Genomic DNA, 17,732 nt, shown 5'->3' with positions numbered 1-17,732 from the left:
TCCACGTTGGCGGGCCTACAAGAGCGGAGCACCGTCAAGATGGCGCCGGGCGTGCGGAAACGCGCCCGGGCGGGACCCTCCGCCCGGGTGGCGGGACTGTGCGGGCAATGGCTGCGGCGCGCCTGGCAAGAACGGCGCCTACTGCTGGTGGAACCGCGCTACACGCTGCTGGTGGCTGCCTGCCTCTGCCTGGCGGAGGTGGGCATCACCTTCTGGGTCATTCACAGGGTGGCATGTGAGTGCGCCGAGGGGGAGGGGAGGGGAGCGGAGAAGGCCGGAGGGAGGTGGACCCGAACCCTCTACTCGAACCCGGACTCAGATGCGGAGCTCAAACCCAGACCCTAGATCCACTTAGTCATCAATTGCAGGCCCATACCCTTTACCCCATGTTCCAGTCCTGCTCCACAGAAAACCAAACCCTATCTTAATCCCTCCCCCTTGACGAAAGGGGCAACCCTAGAGAGAGGCCCTCTGCCCTGAAGGTACAGCCTGCAAGGCTAAAAAAGTAAATCAGACTGGAAGTAAGAAGGCCTGGGTCCAAGTTAATGTCCTGCTGCTGCTGGTGGTCTCTGTGGATTTGGACATGTCACTTCCCCAGCTGGGTCTCATCTATTCAATTCTGGGGTCTTTTTAGAACTGGAACGTAGAACCCAAGTGAGGGTAGTACTAAGAAATGAGACTGCAGAAGTTGAGACCAGATCTTACAAATCTGTAAGCTGTGTTGAGATAGTTAGCATAGTGGTTAAGAATCTAGGATCCTATGAATTCCAGTTTCAACTCTACCCTTTTAGCTCGCTGATCTTGAGCTAATCACTTAACCTCAGTAATTCTTAGGTTTCTTTTCTAAAAATGGGAGTAATAGAGCTTGGTCTTTATCTTAAGAGCCTGGGGAATGATTGAAGGGTTTTAAGCAGAGGGGCATGATATGATTACTATTATAGAAAGAGCTCCTGGTTGCAGAGTGGCAAATATATTGTGGTGGGGTGAAAGTGGAACCTGGGAGCCTAATTAGGAAGCTGTTATATCATTGAGGCTAGAGATTATGTTAGGCACAAATTTTGGTATGTAATAGTAGAGAAGGATGAGATCTATAGAATGAAGAATAGATAGGACATGGTAACTAGGGGTTGGAAATGGGGGAAGGAAGTTTCAGATTTGTGACCTGGGCAGTTGGGAGGTTAATGGTGCCATTCATGGAACCCAGGAAGGGGAGCAGATTTGGAGTAGAAGATTATGAGTTCAGTTACAGACATGTTGAGTTTGAGATGCCTGAGTTCATCCAGAGAATGTCAGGTAGGCAGTTAGGTAAAGGGTTGTAATAGAATCCCTGAGAGTGAACTGGAACTGTGCTTTGATGGGCTGGAGATGTTGGGGGCAGCCAAGTTTTAGACTTAGAAGTAACCACACTGTCCTTTCCTTTTCCAGATACAGAGATTGACTGGAAGGCCTACATGGCTGAGGTAGAGGGCGTCATCAACGGCACCTATGACTATACCCAGCTGCAGGGTGACACTGGACCTCTTGTGTGAGTGGGGATAGCAGGTTCAGCGAGGATGTGAGGGGCTGACTGGATACCAGTCTGGGTAGCCTGACCCAGATTAATGTTCCTTCTCATCTTTCAGATACCCAGCTGGCTTTGTGTACATCTTTATGGGGCTATACTATGTCACTGGCCATGGCACTGACATCCGGATGGCCCAGCATATCTTTGCTGTGCTCTACCTGGCCACCTTGCTGCTTGTCTTTTTGATCTACCACCAGACCTGCAAGGTGAGTGCACAATACCAGGACCCAGGTCTCCAGTCTGGGAGGGCTGAAGTGTGGTGATGGCTCAGGGTTGGTGAGCTGACCATCTTCCCCACTATGCCCACCTTTTAGGTACCTCCCTTCGTCTTTTTCTTCATGTGCTGCGCCTCTTACCGTGTCCACTCCATCTTTGTGTTGCGGCTCTTCAATGACCCAGTGGCCATGGCGCTGCTTTTCCTCAGTATCAACCTTATGCTGGCCCAGCGCTGGGGCTGGGGTTGCTGCTGTTTCAGGTCAACATCCTTTCCTTCTGGTCCCCTTTCTTAGTTTTTGTATTTCCATCACTTTCTTCCCAATTTTCTGCAGCAAAGGGAGTAAGGGAATGGCCAGAAAATGTGGTCATTCAGGCCCCAGTAGGTGAGTCTAGGATCTGTAGAAAGTCTCCACTCTAACACACAATACACACAACTCCTCTTCCAATCCTCTCTTCCTTCCAGACAGCATCTGTTACTGGAGTTGGTCATTGAACATTCTTAATACTCAGTGTATATTGCTTGCTCAGTCTGGGCATAGAGACTAGGTATCTACTCCCTACCCCCAGCCTCCTCCCAGGCTACCTTACTCTCCCTCCAGCAGTTCTGAGTGTGGGCCCCATCCTGGAGCTTGGTGGTAGAGGGGAGGAGTTGCTCTGATGGTGGGGAAGTTGCATCTTTGGGTGGGGTGTGTGGCCCTGGAGCTGATCTCCACCCTTCCTCTCTTCTACCCACCCTAGCCTGGCAGTCTCTGTGAAGATGAACGTGCTCCTGTTTGCCCCTGGATTACTATTTCTTCTCCTCACACAGTTTGGCCTCCGTGGGGCCCTTCCCAAGCTGGGCATCTGTGCTGTCCTACAGGTACTCCTGCCTTCCCCTTTCTAATGAAGGGGAGGCCACTCTGGCCTCCTTTCCTCCTTGAGACTTCCTCAAAGCCAAGAGACAAGGGTTTTGGAATTGATTCTGGACTGGGCAGCCACTACCTCTCTGGGCTTTGGTTTCTTTAGCTGTATAGTAAGGTTATTGAACTATATGGTCTCATAGGGCCTTTCTAGCTCTGCCCATTTATGACTTAAAGCACTCTCATTATCTGCCTTCTCAGCTTCTTTGGCCCTGGGGTTTGGCAGGGGCAGTGGTAGGACTTGCTTTCTTGCTTTAACTGATGGGAATTAAGGAACCTCTGAGACCTACATCCTATTCCCACTCTTCTGATTAGTATGATGCTGGGGGTGAGCCTGGGCGATTCTGTTGACATCACACCCATCCTCAGGTGGTATTGGGGTTGCCCTTCCTGCTGGAGAATCCCGTCGGTTACCTCTCCCGCTCCTTTGACCTTGGCCGCCAGTTTCTCTTCCGCTGGACAGTGAACTGGCGCTTCCTCCCCGAGACCCTCTTCTTGAATCGTGCCTTCCACCTGGCACTGTTGGCGACCCACCTCACCCTGCTCTTGCTCTTTGTTCTCTGCAGGTGGCACAGGTGAGAAAGGGGAGCATGCCATGGGCAGAGTTAGGGGAAGGAGTGAAGAGCCTGGGCCTTAGGGGCTGCTTGGGGGAGATGTTGAGCTTATGTAAGTGAGTTTTAGAGTTTGGCTCACGATGGGAGCTTGATAAATATCTGAATGGCTTCTCCCCAGGACAGGGGAAAGTATCCTGTCGCTGCTGAAGGATCCCTCCAAAAGGAAGGTTCCACCCCAGCCCCTCACACCCAATCATATCCTTTAAGTCATGGGAAGGTAAGTTTTGCCCTCTCCAGGTGCAGATAGGGTCCCTGGTCAGGTAGCCCTGGGTGATTGGTGACCTGGGGGAGAGAAAAAGAGGCCCCAGTAATAGCTACAGGGCCTTAGAGCTCCTACTCTGTACCAAACACTGTGCTGAGCATTTACATACCGAAGCATGTTTATTCTTAATTTTAAATATTATTGAGTTATTATGAGTGCTCATCCTCTGCCTAGTGCTGTGCTAAGAGACTTATATATATTCTAACATTTAAAGCTCACAGGAGACCCTGATATAGAGAAGCATTTTTATTATTCTCATTTACAGATGGCAAAATTTGGGCTTTGTTGTTGTTAATTCTCACCCAAGGATATTTTTCCCATTGATTTTTAGAGAGAGTGGAAGGGAAGGAGGGAGGGAGAGAGAGAAACATCAATGTGAGAGAGACACATTGATTGGTTGTCTCCTGCACAAACACACCCTGACGGGGGCTAGGGATTGAACCTGCACCCAGTTACGTGCCCTTGACCAGGAATTGAACCCATGACCCTTTGGTGCATGGGCTGACACTCTAACCACTGGGCCACTCCAGCCATGGCCAAAATTAAGGCTTTAAGAGGTTAAATAATTTACCAAGGTCACCCAGCGAGGAAGTGATGGACTCTGGCAGGTATTATGGCCCCAGGAATCCACCTTAGACTGAGGGAGGAACAGGTCCAGAGAACTTAAGAAACTTGTCCAAATATATGCATCTGGGAATGGTAGAGCCAGGGGGCTGTCTGACCCAAAAACTTTTACCCCTCTGTTTTGGAACCTCCCTGTCTTCCCCCACCCACTCCCTTCCCCTTCTGCTCCTGCCCTTGGCCTTGACCACTGCATACAGATAGTTTCCACCCTCTTCACCTCCAACTTCATTGGCATCTGCTTCAGCCGTTCTCTCCACTACCAGTTCTACGTCTGGTATTTCCACACACTGCCCTACCTCCTGTGGGCCACACCTGCACGCTGGCTCACACACCTGCTCAGGTACTGGCTGGGACAACCTGGGGGAGGGGTAAGGGTTAGTGAGCTCCTCATCCCAAGGCTGTGACCATGGAGGGGCTGGGGGTGAGCTGAAGGGCTGGAGCATAGAAACTGGATAAAACCTGGAATTTATTTCTCATCTCCAGGTTGCTGGTGCTGGGGCTCATTGAGCTCTCCTGGAACACATATCCATCCACATCCTGCAGCTCTGCTGCCCTGCATGTATGCCATGCTGTCATCCTGCTGCAGCTCTGGCTGGGCCCCCAGCCTTTCCCCAAGAGCATCCAGCACAGCAAGAAAGCCCACTGAGATCCACCTCTTTCCCATTCTCAGGACCCTGGATGTGGATGGACTCCATGCCCTTCCCAATAAACCTTACCCCAAGTCCACTTCTGTGCAGCCTGCATAGAAGTGCCTAGACCAACTTGTGAGGAGTATGCATGCAGCACATAAAGAACTCATTCAGGCGGTTTTAAGAGGCACTTTATTGCATAGGATTTGGGGACTGGCTCTCTCCCCTTTTACTGCACTGTACAAAGCTCAGAGGGGAAGGAGCGGGGGGGTGGAGGGAGCAAGAGAGAGCACAGGCAGGCACTTTCTGTGGAGGAAAGAGGATTCTGGGAAGGGGATGAGAAGCAGTGGGGGATAGGCTGTCACCAACCTACCCCTTCCCAGCACCGAGAAGCCGGCCCTGGGTGGCAGTGACTTGAGTCTGTTGGGGGGCATCAGCCCCAGCAGTGGGCAGCCTTCACATGTTTGCTGGGCTGTAACACAGCAGGTGTAGCTGCAGGTTCTGGTCCCAATGGCGCAGCAGCAGGAAGAGACCCCGGGCTGCAGCCTTGAGGGCGGCCAGGTCAAGGCCGTCAGGCAAGTGCTGTGCCCGCAGCCAACAGTCAGCCTTAGCTGCTGCCAGTTCCCACTCACCGAAGGCAGCGGCACAGCGGTGCTCCAGCCACGCAAGTGCCACTGCTGTGGCCCAGGTCCGGCCCCGCAGGTCGGCACCACTTGGCCCTTCTGCCCCCTCTGAGGCCTCAGTGTCTGAACCCTGCCCACTGTCCACCTGTCCTGGACCCTCGGAGCCTGAGCTGGGGGATGGGCTGCAGGAAGCCGTGGCACTATCTCCCTGGCTGACACCAGGGCCCAGAAGTGCCCAGGGAGATGAAGCAGAGGTGGGGCTAAGGCTGGCTCGGTGCGCAGCAAAGGGTGAGGCACGGCACAGGCGCTCTTGTGGTATATGCACCGCAGTGCAGAAGGGCGCATCCAGGCGGAAGGAGCCGGGTGCCTCCTGCAACCGCACCTGAGGAGAGAGGAGGTGGGGGGAGAAGTGAGCTGAGACAGTGCCCTGGCCCTTATAACACCACCCTCCACCTCCCGAGTCCTCACCAAGGGCAGGTAGTCATGGTTGCTGCCTTCATTGTTGCTGTCACTGGCCTGGCCTGCGTTGGGGCTGCAGAGTCTGTGGCTCTCTGAGCCTCTGGCCTTCCGACAGCCCAGGCTGAGCCTCAAAGGAGGCTGGGGGGACATAGTATGAGGACCTCCAGTAGGGGCTGCAGGGTCCTCCAAAGCAGACTTGGAGTTGTCGTTTTGGTCTGGGTCCGAGCCACCTGCCAGAGAGCCTCCCTGAAGGTCTGCAATGGAGCCAATCAGTGCTACTTGTGATCCCTAAGCCTAGGTGCTCCCTACAATTTCCCCACATTTGAGTGTTACCTTTACAGTGGACAACTGTGGGCAGAGGAGCTGCATCTAGGTGGCCCTGAGAGGCAGGAGAGGTGCCTGGGGGCTCAGCTGGCTCTGCAGGGGCACAGAAGACAGGGCTGAGGTTTGGGAGGTGGCCAGTGAGGTGAGGGGCAGCACCTGAGAGGTCACCTGGGAGGGACTCTACCTGAGCTCCGCACCTGCAGGGCTGAGGGCAGGACCTCCCTAGTGGTAGCATCCACAGCTACCGGGCAAGTGAAGCAGGAGGGGGCAGAGCTGACCTTGCTTGTCTGAAGGGCTCGGAGCCAGGACCTCCGGGCATGGTCTGTGAAACCCAAGGAGCAGTTTGCTGAACAGGAGGGGGTGTACTCCCACCATCCTGCCCCCCCTACAGAGGGCTTCATAGAAAAACTCAGTGTTCCCATAGCTGCTTTGTCCACTTTTGAACAGAGTAGAATTTTGCAAGATCAGGACCAGCTTGGACTCCCCAACTTTGACAAGAAGTGGTTAGGCTGAACCCTCAACCCATAGTAGGGCTGGCCCCCCTGGCCACCCCAAAACTCAACATTCTGGACACCTCTCAGGAAGCATTGACTGGTGCTTTTTCCATCCACTCATTTCAGCACTGTCCAATAGAACTTCCTGTGAGGATGGAAATGTCCTATATTTGCATGGTCCAATATGGTAGCCACTAGTCATGTGTGCCTATTAAGCACTTGAAGTACAGCTAATGTAACTGCAGAACTGAAATTTTAACTTTATTTGGTTTTCATAGTCTTCTTGAGTAACATTTGTTTTTATGTTATGGGCACTGTAAATCCTTACAAGAACTTGTTTCCCTCTATTGGCTGCTAAGAAGCTTGCTAAGGTTGGGTCCCATGCTTGCAAAGGCACATTGCCTCCTGCTGTGCACCTTTAATAAACCTCCTCCCCTTCCTTTTAGTATCCTCTTTTTCCCTATTGCCCTGCTTAATTTTTTCCCCTGTCAATGTGGGTGGGCAACCTCAAATTGTGTGCAAGGTGCAGTATAGTGAGTGATCAAACAGACCCATACCTCTGCCACTCTGCCCCATACAGTCTCCTTAGGCCTACTGGACCCACCAGCAACTCACCCCAGTCAGCCATGGTCTCAGCCCCTCGGAGAGCCAGCTGCTCATTGTCCCGGACCACAGATGCTGCTGTCAGCCGATGGAGTGCTTGGTCCCAAGCACCTTCTCTTTCATGGGGTGATGGAGGCAGTGAGCCATCACCCCTAGGACCCCATAGTGTCTCTAACCCAACACCCACCTCCCAGCGCATAGGCTGCTCCCCACACAGGGCCCGGATCACCACATGGCAGCGCGGAGCCTGGGGAGGCAGTGGCACTGCTGGTGGGGCAGGTTCCCCATCAGGGGGCACAGCTGTGAATGAGAAGGGTGGTTCCATCAACATGTCCCAGTCCATGGGGGCTGGCGAGAGCAGGTTTCCTGAGGAAATAATGGCAGGGACAGGGGTAGTGTGGTGCCCTGGGCCCCACCTTCCCAAGGCCTCCCTGGTGTCAGAATCCAACTCTCCATCCAACCCTTACCTGAGTCATCCAGGCCTTGTCCCAGCTGCTGCCCTGACTCAAGGCCTGGCCCATCTGGTGCTGCACCCAGAGATGGGTGCCGGGGACGACCAGGAACTGGGTTCACCCGGCCTGGGGGTGATGAGAGGCTTCTGCCAGCCAGAGCCACTCTGTGTCGACGGTTTAGCACCTCAGCACTCAAGGCCCCAGCCTGCATGTGAGAAGTGGGGTCCACTGGCCAAGAGATGCAGAGCTCCTGGCCATGATACACACATACTTGGCCACATGTCCCTTTGTCTGAAACTCTGAACGGCTGCTCACCACCCTTGGGAAAAAGGCTCCTTAGGCCCTGATTGGACCCTTTGGCTCCTATGGCCTCTGGCCCCCTTCTCAGTGTCATCTAACTCCACACCCTATTTCTCACTTAAGGTTGTTACTTGTCTTTGTTCTTGTTCATGTTGTGTCCTTTGCCTGGCTCACTTCTACTTGTTCTTCCAGATATGGCTCTTGCTTACCTGACTCCCTCAGACAGGGTTAGTCGCTTTAACTCTAAGCCCCCATAACACCATGTCCCTGTGCTCATCACTGTATGTTGCATGGTATCATAGATCTACCCACCTAGCTCTTCAGCTAGACTTATCCACTGTACAATGTATGGCATACAGCAGATGGTCAGCAAATGTTTGCTGGTTGTATGGTAAATGGATGTAGACTGAATCTCACCTTGACTGGCGCCAATGGGGGCAGAGGCAGGGGGCAGGAGCGGGAGCCTGCAGGTTCTCCCCAGGCCAGGCTGCGGCATCCCTGCTGAGAGGGGGGATCCAGGGGAACACTGCCCTCGGGGGAGCCAGGGCCCTGGGAGCAGGGGGACTCACTGCTGCCTGTGGACCCTGGGCCTGGCTCAGGGCTGGCAGAGCAGTGAGTGAGCACATACTGCTCCCGGATGTATGAGGACTGGAAGATGCGACGCCATATGGCTGTGTCAGAAGAGGGGTTAGGTCCAGGGTCGGTCACTGGGTCTGTCAGAGCATCGGTACCTAATGGAGGCAGGAGAATGGACCCCAGCCCTGGCCTCTCCCACTACCCACTCTAACAGCCACATGCATATACCCAGCACTCACTCTTCTCTGAGTCCCCAGCAGCCCATGGAGTGGACAGCTCTCCTGGCACAGTGCCTGTTCCCAGTAGCTCTGAGGTGCCAGTGGGCTCAGTGCCAGGGCTGGTGGCAGATGGCACCTCCTCTGGGGATGGGAACACGGAGCCACCCAAGCTCTGCCAGCCAGGCTCTTGTCCCTAGAGAGGAATAGTCATTGGGAAAAACCAGATTGTAGTTAAATGCTACCTCTTTCCAAACAGGATTTAAGATGGGTAACTACAAGAGGCAATAAAGTTAATAAACCAAAAAGGAAAGCCCAGTACTAAGGAAGGAGGAAGCATCCACAGGGTAATAGAGCTGCTATGGCTGAACTTCAGGTCTGGCCCTGAGCTTCCTGGCAACCAGGCAAAAAGGCAAACAGTCCATTATATAGCTCTCATGATCAAAAAGGAAGAAGCATGCTTAGTTTTTCTAGAGAGAGAAAGCTTTTCATAATAAAAATATCATCTCTCAAACTCTTACTATGTGTGGAGTATCCTTCCAAGAGCATGTACATTATGACCTCTAATTACAACAACCCTATAAAAAAAATGAGTTTGAAGAAATGGTCTCAGAGGTTACGTGACTTGCCCAAAATCAAATGGCTAGTTGGCAGAGTTGAGATCTGAGAGTTCACCTGGACTGTGCTGCATCTGTCTCTGAACGTTCCAGGAAATAATCGGATGGTGCCTTCTCTAGGGCACTGTGTGAAGTAACGAGCAAGTTTTGACAAAAATCTCACAGCAAATGCTGGAGCTGTTCCCTGTGTGATTTAGTAACCTATGGTAAAAAGCCAAGGGCAGGCCCGGCTGGGCGTGGCTCAGTGGTTAAGCATCGACCTAGGATCTAGGCGATCAGGGTTCAATTCCCAGTCAGGGCACATGCCCAGGTTGCGGGCTGCAGCCCATCAATGACTCTCTCATCATTGATGTTTCTATCTCTCTCTCTCCCTCTCCTTTCCTCTCTCTGAAATCAATAAAGATATATATTTTTTAAAAAGCCAAGGGCAACACTTTACAGGACAACTCAGTGGAAGACCTCAAGAGGAGGTGGTTGCAGTCACCTTGGGGGGCCCAGTGTGATCTCTGAGGAGGCCTGAAGGTAGTAGGAGGGTTTGGCAGAGAGGCACAGGAAATGGAAGAAGGGTTTGGAAGAGATGCAGAGGCTTCAGCCATCCCAGGCTCACCTCCCACAACCCAGCCCAGGCCTACCCCAGGGGGGTGAGGCCGGAAGCCATCCACCCTGAAGAGTGAGCAGTAACCGAGCAGCTGGTCCCCCGGGTAGAGTGCTGGGATCTCCCGGGGCGTCAGCAGCGCCTCCACCGCATCGGGCACAAACCAATCCACAGAGATGTCACTCAAGGCAGGCTCCAGTGCTTTCCGCAGAGCCTGTACCAGCTGTGAGGAGTGGCCGGGGAGGCCATGGGAGAGAAAGAGGTGCCACACAGCTAACAGAGCAGAAAGGCTGCCCTTCCCCTCATGCCATGTGCCTAGTCTCTGGCTGAGGGGAGCAGGGTCAGGCTGGGGTCAGGGGAAGGGATGGAGTAGGAACAAACAAGGGGACTGAGTGCTCAGTCCCCAGGTCTTGGTCTATCTCCTGGCCTAAGCTGTGCCAGGTGAATGGGGAAAGGCTTTTCAAGGATATGGCTCAGTACCAGGACACAACTGAGAATATTTGGGGGGTGATCAGAGGCCATGCCCCCCACCTTTAGCCTCCTGAAGCACCCCACAGCAGCACCTGTAGCACCTCCCCTCATTGGCATCTCAAGGGAGAGTAGGGATTGAAGTAGGGGAGGAGCCAGGAGACCCCACAACTGGACTGGGTTCTGTTTCAGACTAGGTGTAACTTGGAAGGTCTTTCAGGAGCAGGGAACAGGGCCCAGGCTCAAGCTCACCATGGGCTGCAGCCTCTCCCCAGGCCTCAGGAAGTAGGCCTGGCCCCTGCTGAGGGCAGACAGACCCTGAAGCAGCTGGTGGCAGGCAGGCCCTAGCCCAAAGGAGAAGCACCTGATGAAGGAAGGGAAGCAACTGTGACCTACAGGAGCCTCTTAGGGGGTCAGTCTCAGTCACCTGCCTCTGCCCACCCCATACCTGGCAGCCCCCTTGTGCCACCTCATGAGCTCCAGGGTTTGGTGTGTAGTGGGGGCCATGGGTGAGGCAGCAGTGAGCAGGAACAGCTGCCGAGGGTGGGCCCTGTGCTGGGGCTGCCTCATGGCCCAGTCCAGCACAGCCAGCACATCTGGGGGACCTCCTCCAGCCTGCAGGGTCTCAACACTCTCACAGATCAGCTTCACAGTATCCTGGAGAGAGAAGGCAAAGTCTGGGCTGCACTGAGCTGAAGTGTCTCCACTAGGCCCCCAAATTCCTGGACCACACTCACGTCACTGCAAAGCCTGCTCTCAGGGAAGAGGGGCTGCACTGCTGTGCCAAACGTGGCCAGGTTGATGAAAGTCTGGGACGGGAGTGACTTCACGGCCAAAACAATGGCATCCTGGGGAGGGGCAGGGAGGACAGTGTGAGGCAGGCCCACGGCCACTGGTAGAGAGGAGGAGATACCAGATTGCCTGCCTTCTCCAGGTCTCCTGTAAACTGAGGCCCTGTGTGTGTGAGACTGTGTGAGAAAGACTGTGAGAACAGGGAGTATGAGGGAGACTGAATGTGTATGAGAGACACGTGTGTGTGACTCTGGAGGTGTATATGAGACTTGGCTTTGGGGTTAGGTGTGACTGAATGCAACTTTATGTATGAGAGAGGCTCTTGGAAGCGGGGAGAGACACAGCTGTGTGAGTATGAGAAAGAGAATGTGTGGGGGGGTGCTCGCACACTGCTGCCCACCTCAGACCCACAGCCCTACCCCACCCCTAGACCTGCCCACACCGTGCCCCCCACAGGCCTTGTGTGCTACACCACTGCCATCCAGCAGGAAGAGGAGCTCTCGTGTAGCTGTGCCCAGGTGTCCAGGCTTGGAGCTCAGATCTGGGCAGAAGCTCAGCATCAGCACGGGGTTCAGCAGGATGTCCTTGTGGAAGCGTCGCTGCAGGAACCACACCTGAACATGGGAGCCTAGAATCACCCTGGGCCAGGCTTAGTGCAACTCCAACCTGCGCTGGCGGCAGGACTCAATCTAATCCACCCAGAGGAGTCACGTTTTTGTAGTGATCTGAATAAAGGCAAGGACAGAGGCAGGTGGCTGTCCTCTGCCTACGTCAGATTCGGCCCCCGTTCTCTGAGACACATTCCAGGGAGGCTTGTATGGGCTCTCCCATGACAAAACTCATCAGCCCTTTGGGATAGCGGTAGCAGCTACTGAGAGGTCTTACTGAGAGCAGAGGCCCCCCATTCATCCCAACGTGAGTCTGCCCTTCTGTTCCTCACGCACAAATGCAGCTGGCAGCCAAGCCAGGGGCCAGGTCAGCCCCCCAGGCAGCTATACCTGCCGGTCCCCATCACTGTTCCTTCGCTGCAGCCTCTGAAAATCCCGGCGGGCCCTCACCCGGGCCTCATATTCTGCTGAACTCAGGCTGCCAGCCTCTAGCATCAGGTGTGGCTGGTGGGGCTCTGGGGAGGAGGGGACACAGCTCTGTCAGAGAAATCCCTGTTTCTGGACCCCAACTGCCCAGACCTGCTGTCCAGGGAGGGCCTTGTAGATCCAGCCTCCTTGCACCACCAGGCCCACCCTCACAGACGACTTGGTCTATCTGCTAGCGGCCCAGGAATCTATACTTGAAAAATGCTACCCAGGTGGTCCTGAAGCTGATCACAGCTGGCCCACTGTGTGCCCCATTCTCTCACCACTGGGGTGCAGCAGGATCTCCAAGGCCCGGTCACAGCGGTGGCCCTCTGCCAGTGTGACACAGATGGTGGCTGCAGAACTGGCATGAGGTGGGGCATCTGCCCGCAGAGCATGAGAGGGGCTCTCCAGGCCTGAGGGACATAGAGGCAGGGAGGGGTAATGATTGCCCCACCCCAAGTCAGCACTAAGAGTGTGAACATCACCTTCCCAGACCATGGGGTGGTGGGGAGGGGCAAGGATCACAACTGATTCAGCTCAGCTCTCAGAGCCTGATCATAGGCTTGGGTGGACAAGGGGGGATTTGTCTGCTTTCATGGGCTTGGAGGCAGAGTCCCAGCTCTGTTCCTGGCTGGTCAAACCAATTGCTGATTTAGCATCCTCCCCCATTTTTTGCACAAGGAAACTCCATCACTGGGACTGGTCTCACTGTAAGCCTCTCTCTCCCATTGGTAAGTGGAGAGGTATATAAATGAATGACATTGATAAACTGAGGGGTGTGTGTGTGTGTGTGTTGTATAGCAGTGTCCAGAAGATGCTCCTACAATGAGAATGGAGGTCCCTAAATCTTAGGTCCCTGACTTCTTTTTGTCTGTGTTCCTCCCATCCCTGAGCCTTGAATTATTTCCCAGTCAGCTATGCTGGGAGGGGCACCCACCTGCCAGCAGGCATGGCCCAGTCACCAGCATCTCGAAGGAGAAGGTGTATGGGGCAGGGCAGCGGGCAGGGCCTAAGAACACGTCCGGAGGGGCAGCTGGCTCTTCCCAGGCCAGACCTTCCTCCTGAGGGCTGCCCACCCCAAAGCAGCTGGTAGGGCTGGAAGGGAGCAGGAGGAGGGTCACTGGGCCACTCACAAGGACCCTAGCCCCTCTGGCTGACTGGCCCCAGACCTTCTCCATCCTCACTATCCCCAGGGGCACCCTGCCAAAGCCCCCTCACCCGCACTAGACCCAGAGAAGCCGAGGGAGGGACGAAGAGAATCACCATAGGCCCAACCTGTCGTCACAGAGCCCCGGAGGTCTGGGGGGGCCTGGCGGACCTGGAGGGGCCAGTGGGGTGAGCACAGAGGGCAGAGCCACGCACAGCACCCCATCAGGCCTTGAGGGCAGCTCCCGGCTGCTGCACAGGGTCACTGTCATGGTGCCGGCCGGGGTGATGAGGCCAGTGGGCAGCACCAGTGTGGACCGGGCCTGGGCCAGATCCAAGACAAGGTGACCTATGATGAGTGAGAAAAGGGGTCAGAGGGGGCTAGAGGCAGAAAAGGATGAGGGATGATAGGGGTGGGAGCAGCACTGAGTCAGGGGAGCCTGGGCAAGGGGTGCTTTGTGTGGCCGGAAGGACAGTAGGCTAGTGCATCGGTAGCACAGGAGGAAGACATGAGGTGAACGACAGTAGAGAGAGAGGCAGATGGATGGCAAAAGCATCTGGCTGTCATAAGGAAAGGGAGTAGTGACAACACTGCTAATGGACAGCTGAGAACAGGGCATGTGCACACCATGCCAAGATTCTGGGGGACCCACACCCTCTGTCCCTCTGCCCCTGTCTGCCCCTATCTATTTGACTCTTGGGCAGCATCTTCCTAAAGGACCATCCCTGCGGACTGACATTTCCCATAGCCCAGGACCCTCAGATCCCTTGCTCATCAATAGGAAGGCGCTCCCCACTGCCCCCTAGGGGTGGCTCCAGAATTTTCTACCCAAGAGGAGTTTAGGAGCAGTAATCTGCTTGGAAGCTGGCTAGAGGACATAAAGCTGTATTTGCACACCAAGCACACCATTTTACTTAGGTCATAGGTTTATTTGGGGACCGGGGGAGTGGTGGGAGTCACTACTGCTGCTCAAGGAAAAATGGCCAGGTGTGTGCACAGCGGCAGCCAGGCCCCAGCCCTACTTCACCTCCCTTTCCCACAACAATCACTTATCCATTCTTTTCAGAAATGCGTGCTGAATAAACGAAGGGGGGAGAGACGGAAGGTAAGAAGGAAGACAGTGCCTTCCTCTTCAGCCCACTGAGGCTTGGGGACAGCCTGCTACCATGGAGAGGGCACAGTCTGAGTCTCAGCTTGTGGTTTCTAACTCTGCCCTTTGGTAACTCTCTTGTTTTGAGGAGCCTCAGTTTCCTCATCCATAAAATGGGGACCATAGTAAGTATATCTCAAAGGTAGTTGTGAATAAATGAAATAAGATATGAAAAGCATCCAGTGGTAAGAGGCCATTGCTGTTATTTTTCATCACCTATGAAAGGGGGGACAACAACAACTGCGTTCATACCTCTCAGGGTTCAAATGAGGTGACAGTGACTGGGCTCTGTCAAGTGTAAATCCCTATAAATACGGGGTATTTCATTACCATCACCCAGTACAACTTAATTCCAAACCCTGGCTTACACCGTTGCCCCCGCGGGGCATGCCCTTCCCCTCCACTCCACTCCACCACCCCCTCCTTCCTTTCAGTCAAACGCTGGCCCCACGTCCTTCTAGAACATTCCTCACTCTGGCTTCTACCTGCCTGCTGGACTCAGACCAGCCCTCGACACCACTGTGGATTCTGTCCCTCTTCTCACTAGGATGGTAAATCCCATGCGCAGAGATCAAATGAATGTACAAGTAAATAAAAGAATGGAGTGCCAGCCACGAAACCTAGCACCCGGCCCTGGGACTTGGAAATGACCAAAACCCTGCCCCAGGCTCAGGAGCTAATGAGGCTCCTGAGGGGCAGACAGACGTGCGGCTGCCTGCTGTCTGTCTCACTGGCTGAAAGCCTGGGTCAGGCCTGGGTCACAGTCCCCAGCACCTGGCGCGCGCCAGGCGCCCAGTCCGCAGCTGTTGAATAAAGGGATGAATCAATGAATTTAAAGAAAAAAAAAAAAAATCAGCGGCTGGAGGGGGCAGGAGGAGCGGGGGGACGAAGAGCGGGCGCAGCTCGCGGGCGGTGGGGCGGGGCGGGGTTCCCGGGACTCACCCTGCGCGCAGCGGCGGGGCGTCGAGGCGCCCCCCGCGGGACCCAGCGCGCGGCAGCAAGCGGCCTGCGAGCGACGCCGGCTCTGCAGCTGGAAGGAGACGCGCCGTCCCGCCGCCTCCGCCTCAAAGCCCGACACCACTTCGGCCTCCGCCAGCGGGTACACGAACACGCCTGGGGCGGGGGCGGGGTGCACAGGCGGCGTCGGATCTCGCCGGGCGCCCGCCCCGCACCCCCTGCGCCCCCTCAGGGTCTCACCGTCCACCGGCTGCGGCTGCGGGTTGCGGTAGGTGAGCCGGGCCCGCAGGCTGAGGCAGGGGCCGTTGGCGCAGGCCCGGACCCAGGAGTCGGTGAGAGGCAGCGGCGTCCAGTCGGAGGGGCAGTAGAGGCCCGGCATGGTGCCCTGGGAGGGGTGCTCCGTGAGGGGGTGCGCTCCGGGAAGCCCGCTGGACTTTTCCAACTCAGGCAAGAGGACTGCACCTGAAGGGGGCGCCAGGCTGCTCGGGGGCTCGGGCCGGCCGACAGGTGGAGAGCGGAGGGCGGAAAGGAGGCTGGGGGCGGGGGGTGGCGAGACCCGCGTCCTCGCAGGTTACCTGGGAAGCGGGGGCGCAGCGCAGCTCCGGGCAGCTCGGAGCCGCGGGGAGCGAAGGGTTAATGATTAACTGGCGCTCGGGGCGCCGAGCAGTCCCGCGGCGGGCTCCTCCAGGGGCGGGGGGGGTCACAGCTGTTCCATCTCCCGCTCCCAGCGTCGCCGCCGCCCCGTACCTGCCGGCCCCCCGGGGCTCCCCGCGGCCGCCAGCTGTCGGAAGTAGCGCGGGTGGAGAGGTGGAGGATGCGCTGGGCCAGGAGCGAGGGTTTAAAGGGCCAGGATCCTCCCGGGCGCCCCCAGCCCTGCAAGGGAAGCAGGGGCGGGGCCGAACGGGGAGCCTGAGGGTGCAGTCCTCCGTCTAGCGCCGCAACTGACCCGGGTGCGGGGGGAGGCTGCAGGCCGGAGTGGGGTGGGGTGGGGTGGGGTGGGGTGGGGGGAGTTGGGTTGGGAAGAGCGAGGTAGGGAAGGGACAGGAGGGGTCTTTCGGAGTCAAGGCCAGGGGAAGGGGAGGGGAGGGGAGTCTGTCCGGGGCACCTCTCCTCACCCTGGCAGAGCTCATCTGGGAGTGCGGGGTGGCAGCTGCAGTAGCCCCCCCCCCCGCCGGGCTGTCAGGGGATGCTGAGGACCGCGGCTGGCGGTCGTGCCCGCCCCGCAGGCAGCCCAGCCTCACCGTCGCGTCCTCTGCGGAGTTCTGGACGCAGGTGCGCGGTGCCGCCTCTGCGCCCGGGCCGCACTCAGTCCCGGCGCCCGCGGGCTCCCGCTCGGGACTCCCGCAGCGGCCGCTCTGAGTCCGCGCAGGGGCGTCGGCCCTGAGGGTGCTGGTCCCGCCCCTGTTCGGAAAGGCCGCCCCTCTGGCCAGCCTCGGCCCCGCCCGCAGCTGTGGCCCGGCAGATGCTCCACACTCCCCCAGCCCCTCCCGCTTCGTGTGCGGTACCGCCTCCGCGCCAGCCCCGGCGTTCCTGCCAGACCCGGTACCGCAGTGCAGGGACCGCGTCCCCGCCGCCGCACGGCCCCCCATCAAAGCGAGACTGAGGCCTCCGAGGCCCCACCCTTTCTGTCCTTCAGGAAGCGAGGCGTCCTGCAAATGCAGCAGAGCTGCTCAGTCTGCAGACCCCCAGCACTGAAGCGACCACAGCTATCCGAGTCTCAGCCCCCGCCCCGCCCCAGACCTAGCCAGGCTTTCCATCTCTGCAGTGACCCTCCCTCATCACTGCAGCGAACCCCAGCTCCCTATCACCGTTGGACCCCAAGCACCAACAAGCTATCCCCTTTCCTTTGCAAAGCGCTCCTTCCTCACTGCAGAAACCTTCCCCCAGCCCTGCATGTATCTTCAGCTTGTATGATCACTTCAATGACCACTCACTCCAAGCAGGGATCCTCATCACAGCAGAGACTTCCCCCCACCAGGAAGCAGACAGCCTTCCCACCACTGCAGTACCATCTCTCCACTTTTTCTGGGAATGGAGAAGGTGGGCAGGATCACCCCCTCAGGCTTTAACTCCCTT

The 17,732-nt window shown here is 56.4% G+C and overlaps 2 protein-coding genes across 3 annotated transcripts; one reads left to right on the top strand and one right to left on the bottom strand.

Moving 5' to 3' along the window:
- Positions 1 to 21: 21 nt before the first annotated feature.
- Positions 22 to 4,987, top strand: ALG3 (ALG3 alpha-1,3- mannosyltransferase). Of its 2 annotated transcripts, none has more exons than XM_081138267.1 (9): positions 22 to 235; positions 1,426 to 1,525; positions 1,623 to 1,770; positions 1,879 to 2,039; positions 2,519 to 2,639; positions 3,049 to 3,254; positions 3,412 to 3,489; positions 4,376 to 4,519; positions 4,663 to 4,987. In XM_081138267.1, exons 1-9 carry the CDS (start codon positions 40 to 42, stop codon positions 4,823 to 4,825), a joined length of 1,317 nt encoding a protein of 438 aa, XP_080994393.1. In that variant the 5' UTR covers positions 22 to 39; the 3' UTR covers positions 4,826 to 4,987. The 2 variants fall into 2 exon arrangements, with proteins under 2 accessions (XP_080994393.1, XP_080994394.1); XM_081138268.1 differs by having other exon boundaries at positions 24 to 198.
- Positions 4,985 to 16,916, bottom strand: VWA5B2 (von Willebrand factor A domain containing 5B2). Its single transcript, XM_081138266.1, has 20 exons — positions 16,898 to 16,916; positions 15,897 to 16,041; positions 15,642 to 15,812; positions 13,678 to 13,897; positions 13,340 to 13,497; positions 12,684 to 12,815; positions 12,325 to 12,449; positions 11,785 to 11,940; positions 11,272 to 11,382; positions 10,983 to 11,191; positions 10,787 to 10,898; positions 10,104 to 10,289; positions 8,879 to 9,050; positions 8,481 to 8,794; positions 7,779 to 7,968; positions 7,324 to 7,677; positions 6,399 to 6,536; positions 6,224 to 6,307; positions 5,900 to 6,144; positions 4,985 to 5,813 (listed from the first exon to the last, which is right to left on the bottom strand). The coding sequence occupies exons 2-20, from the start codon at positions 16,033 to 16,035 to the stop codon at positions 5,265 to 5,267; spliced, it is 3,765 nt and encodes a 1,254-aa protein (XP_080994392.1). The 5' UTR covers positions 16,036 to 16,041; positions 16,898 to 16,916; the 3' UTR covers positions 4,985 to 5,264.
- Between the last annotated feature and the right edge of the window lie 816 nt (positions 16,917 to 17,732).

The sequence above is a fragment of the Miniopterus schreibersii genome (genome assembly GCF_964146895.1).
Source record: "Miniopterus schreibersii genome assembly, chromosome: 5".
Taxonomy (NCBI): Eukaryota; Metazoa; Chordata; class Mammalia; order Chiroptera; family Miniopteridae; genus Miniopterus; species Miniopterus schreibersii.
Note: the sequence above shows the minus strand (reverse complement) of the source record. Positions and strands in the feature narration are given on the sequence as shown.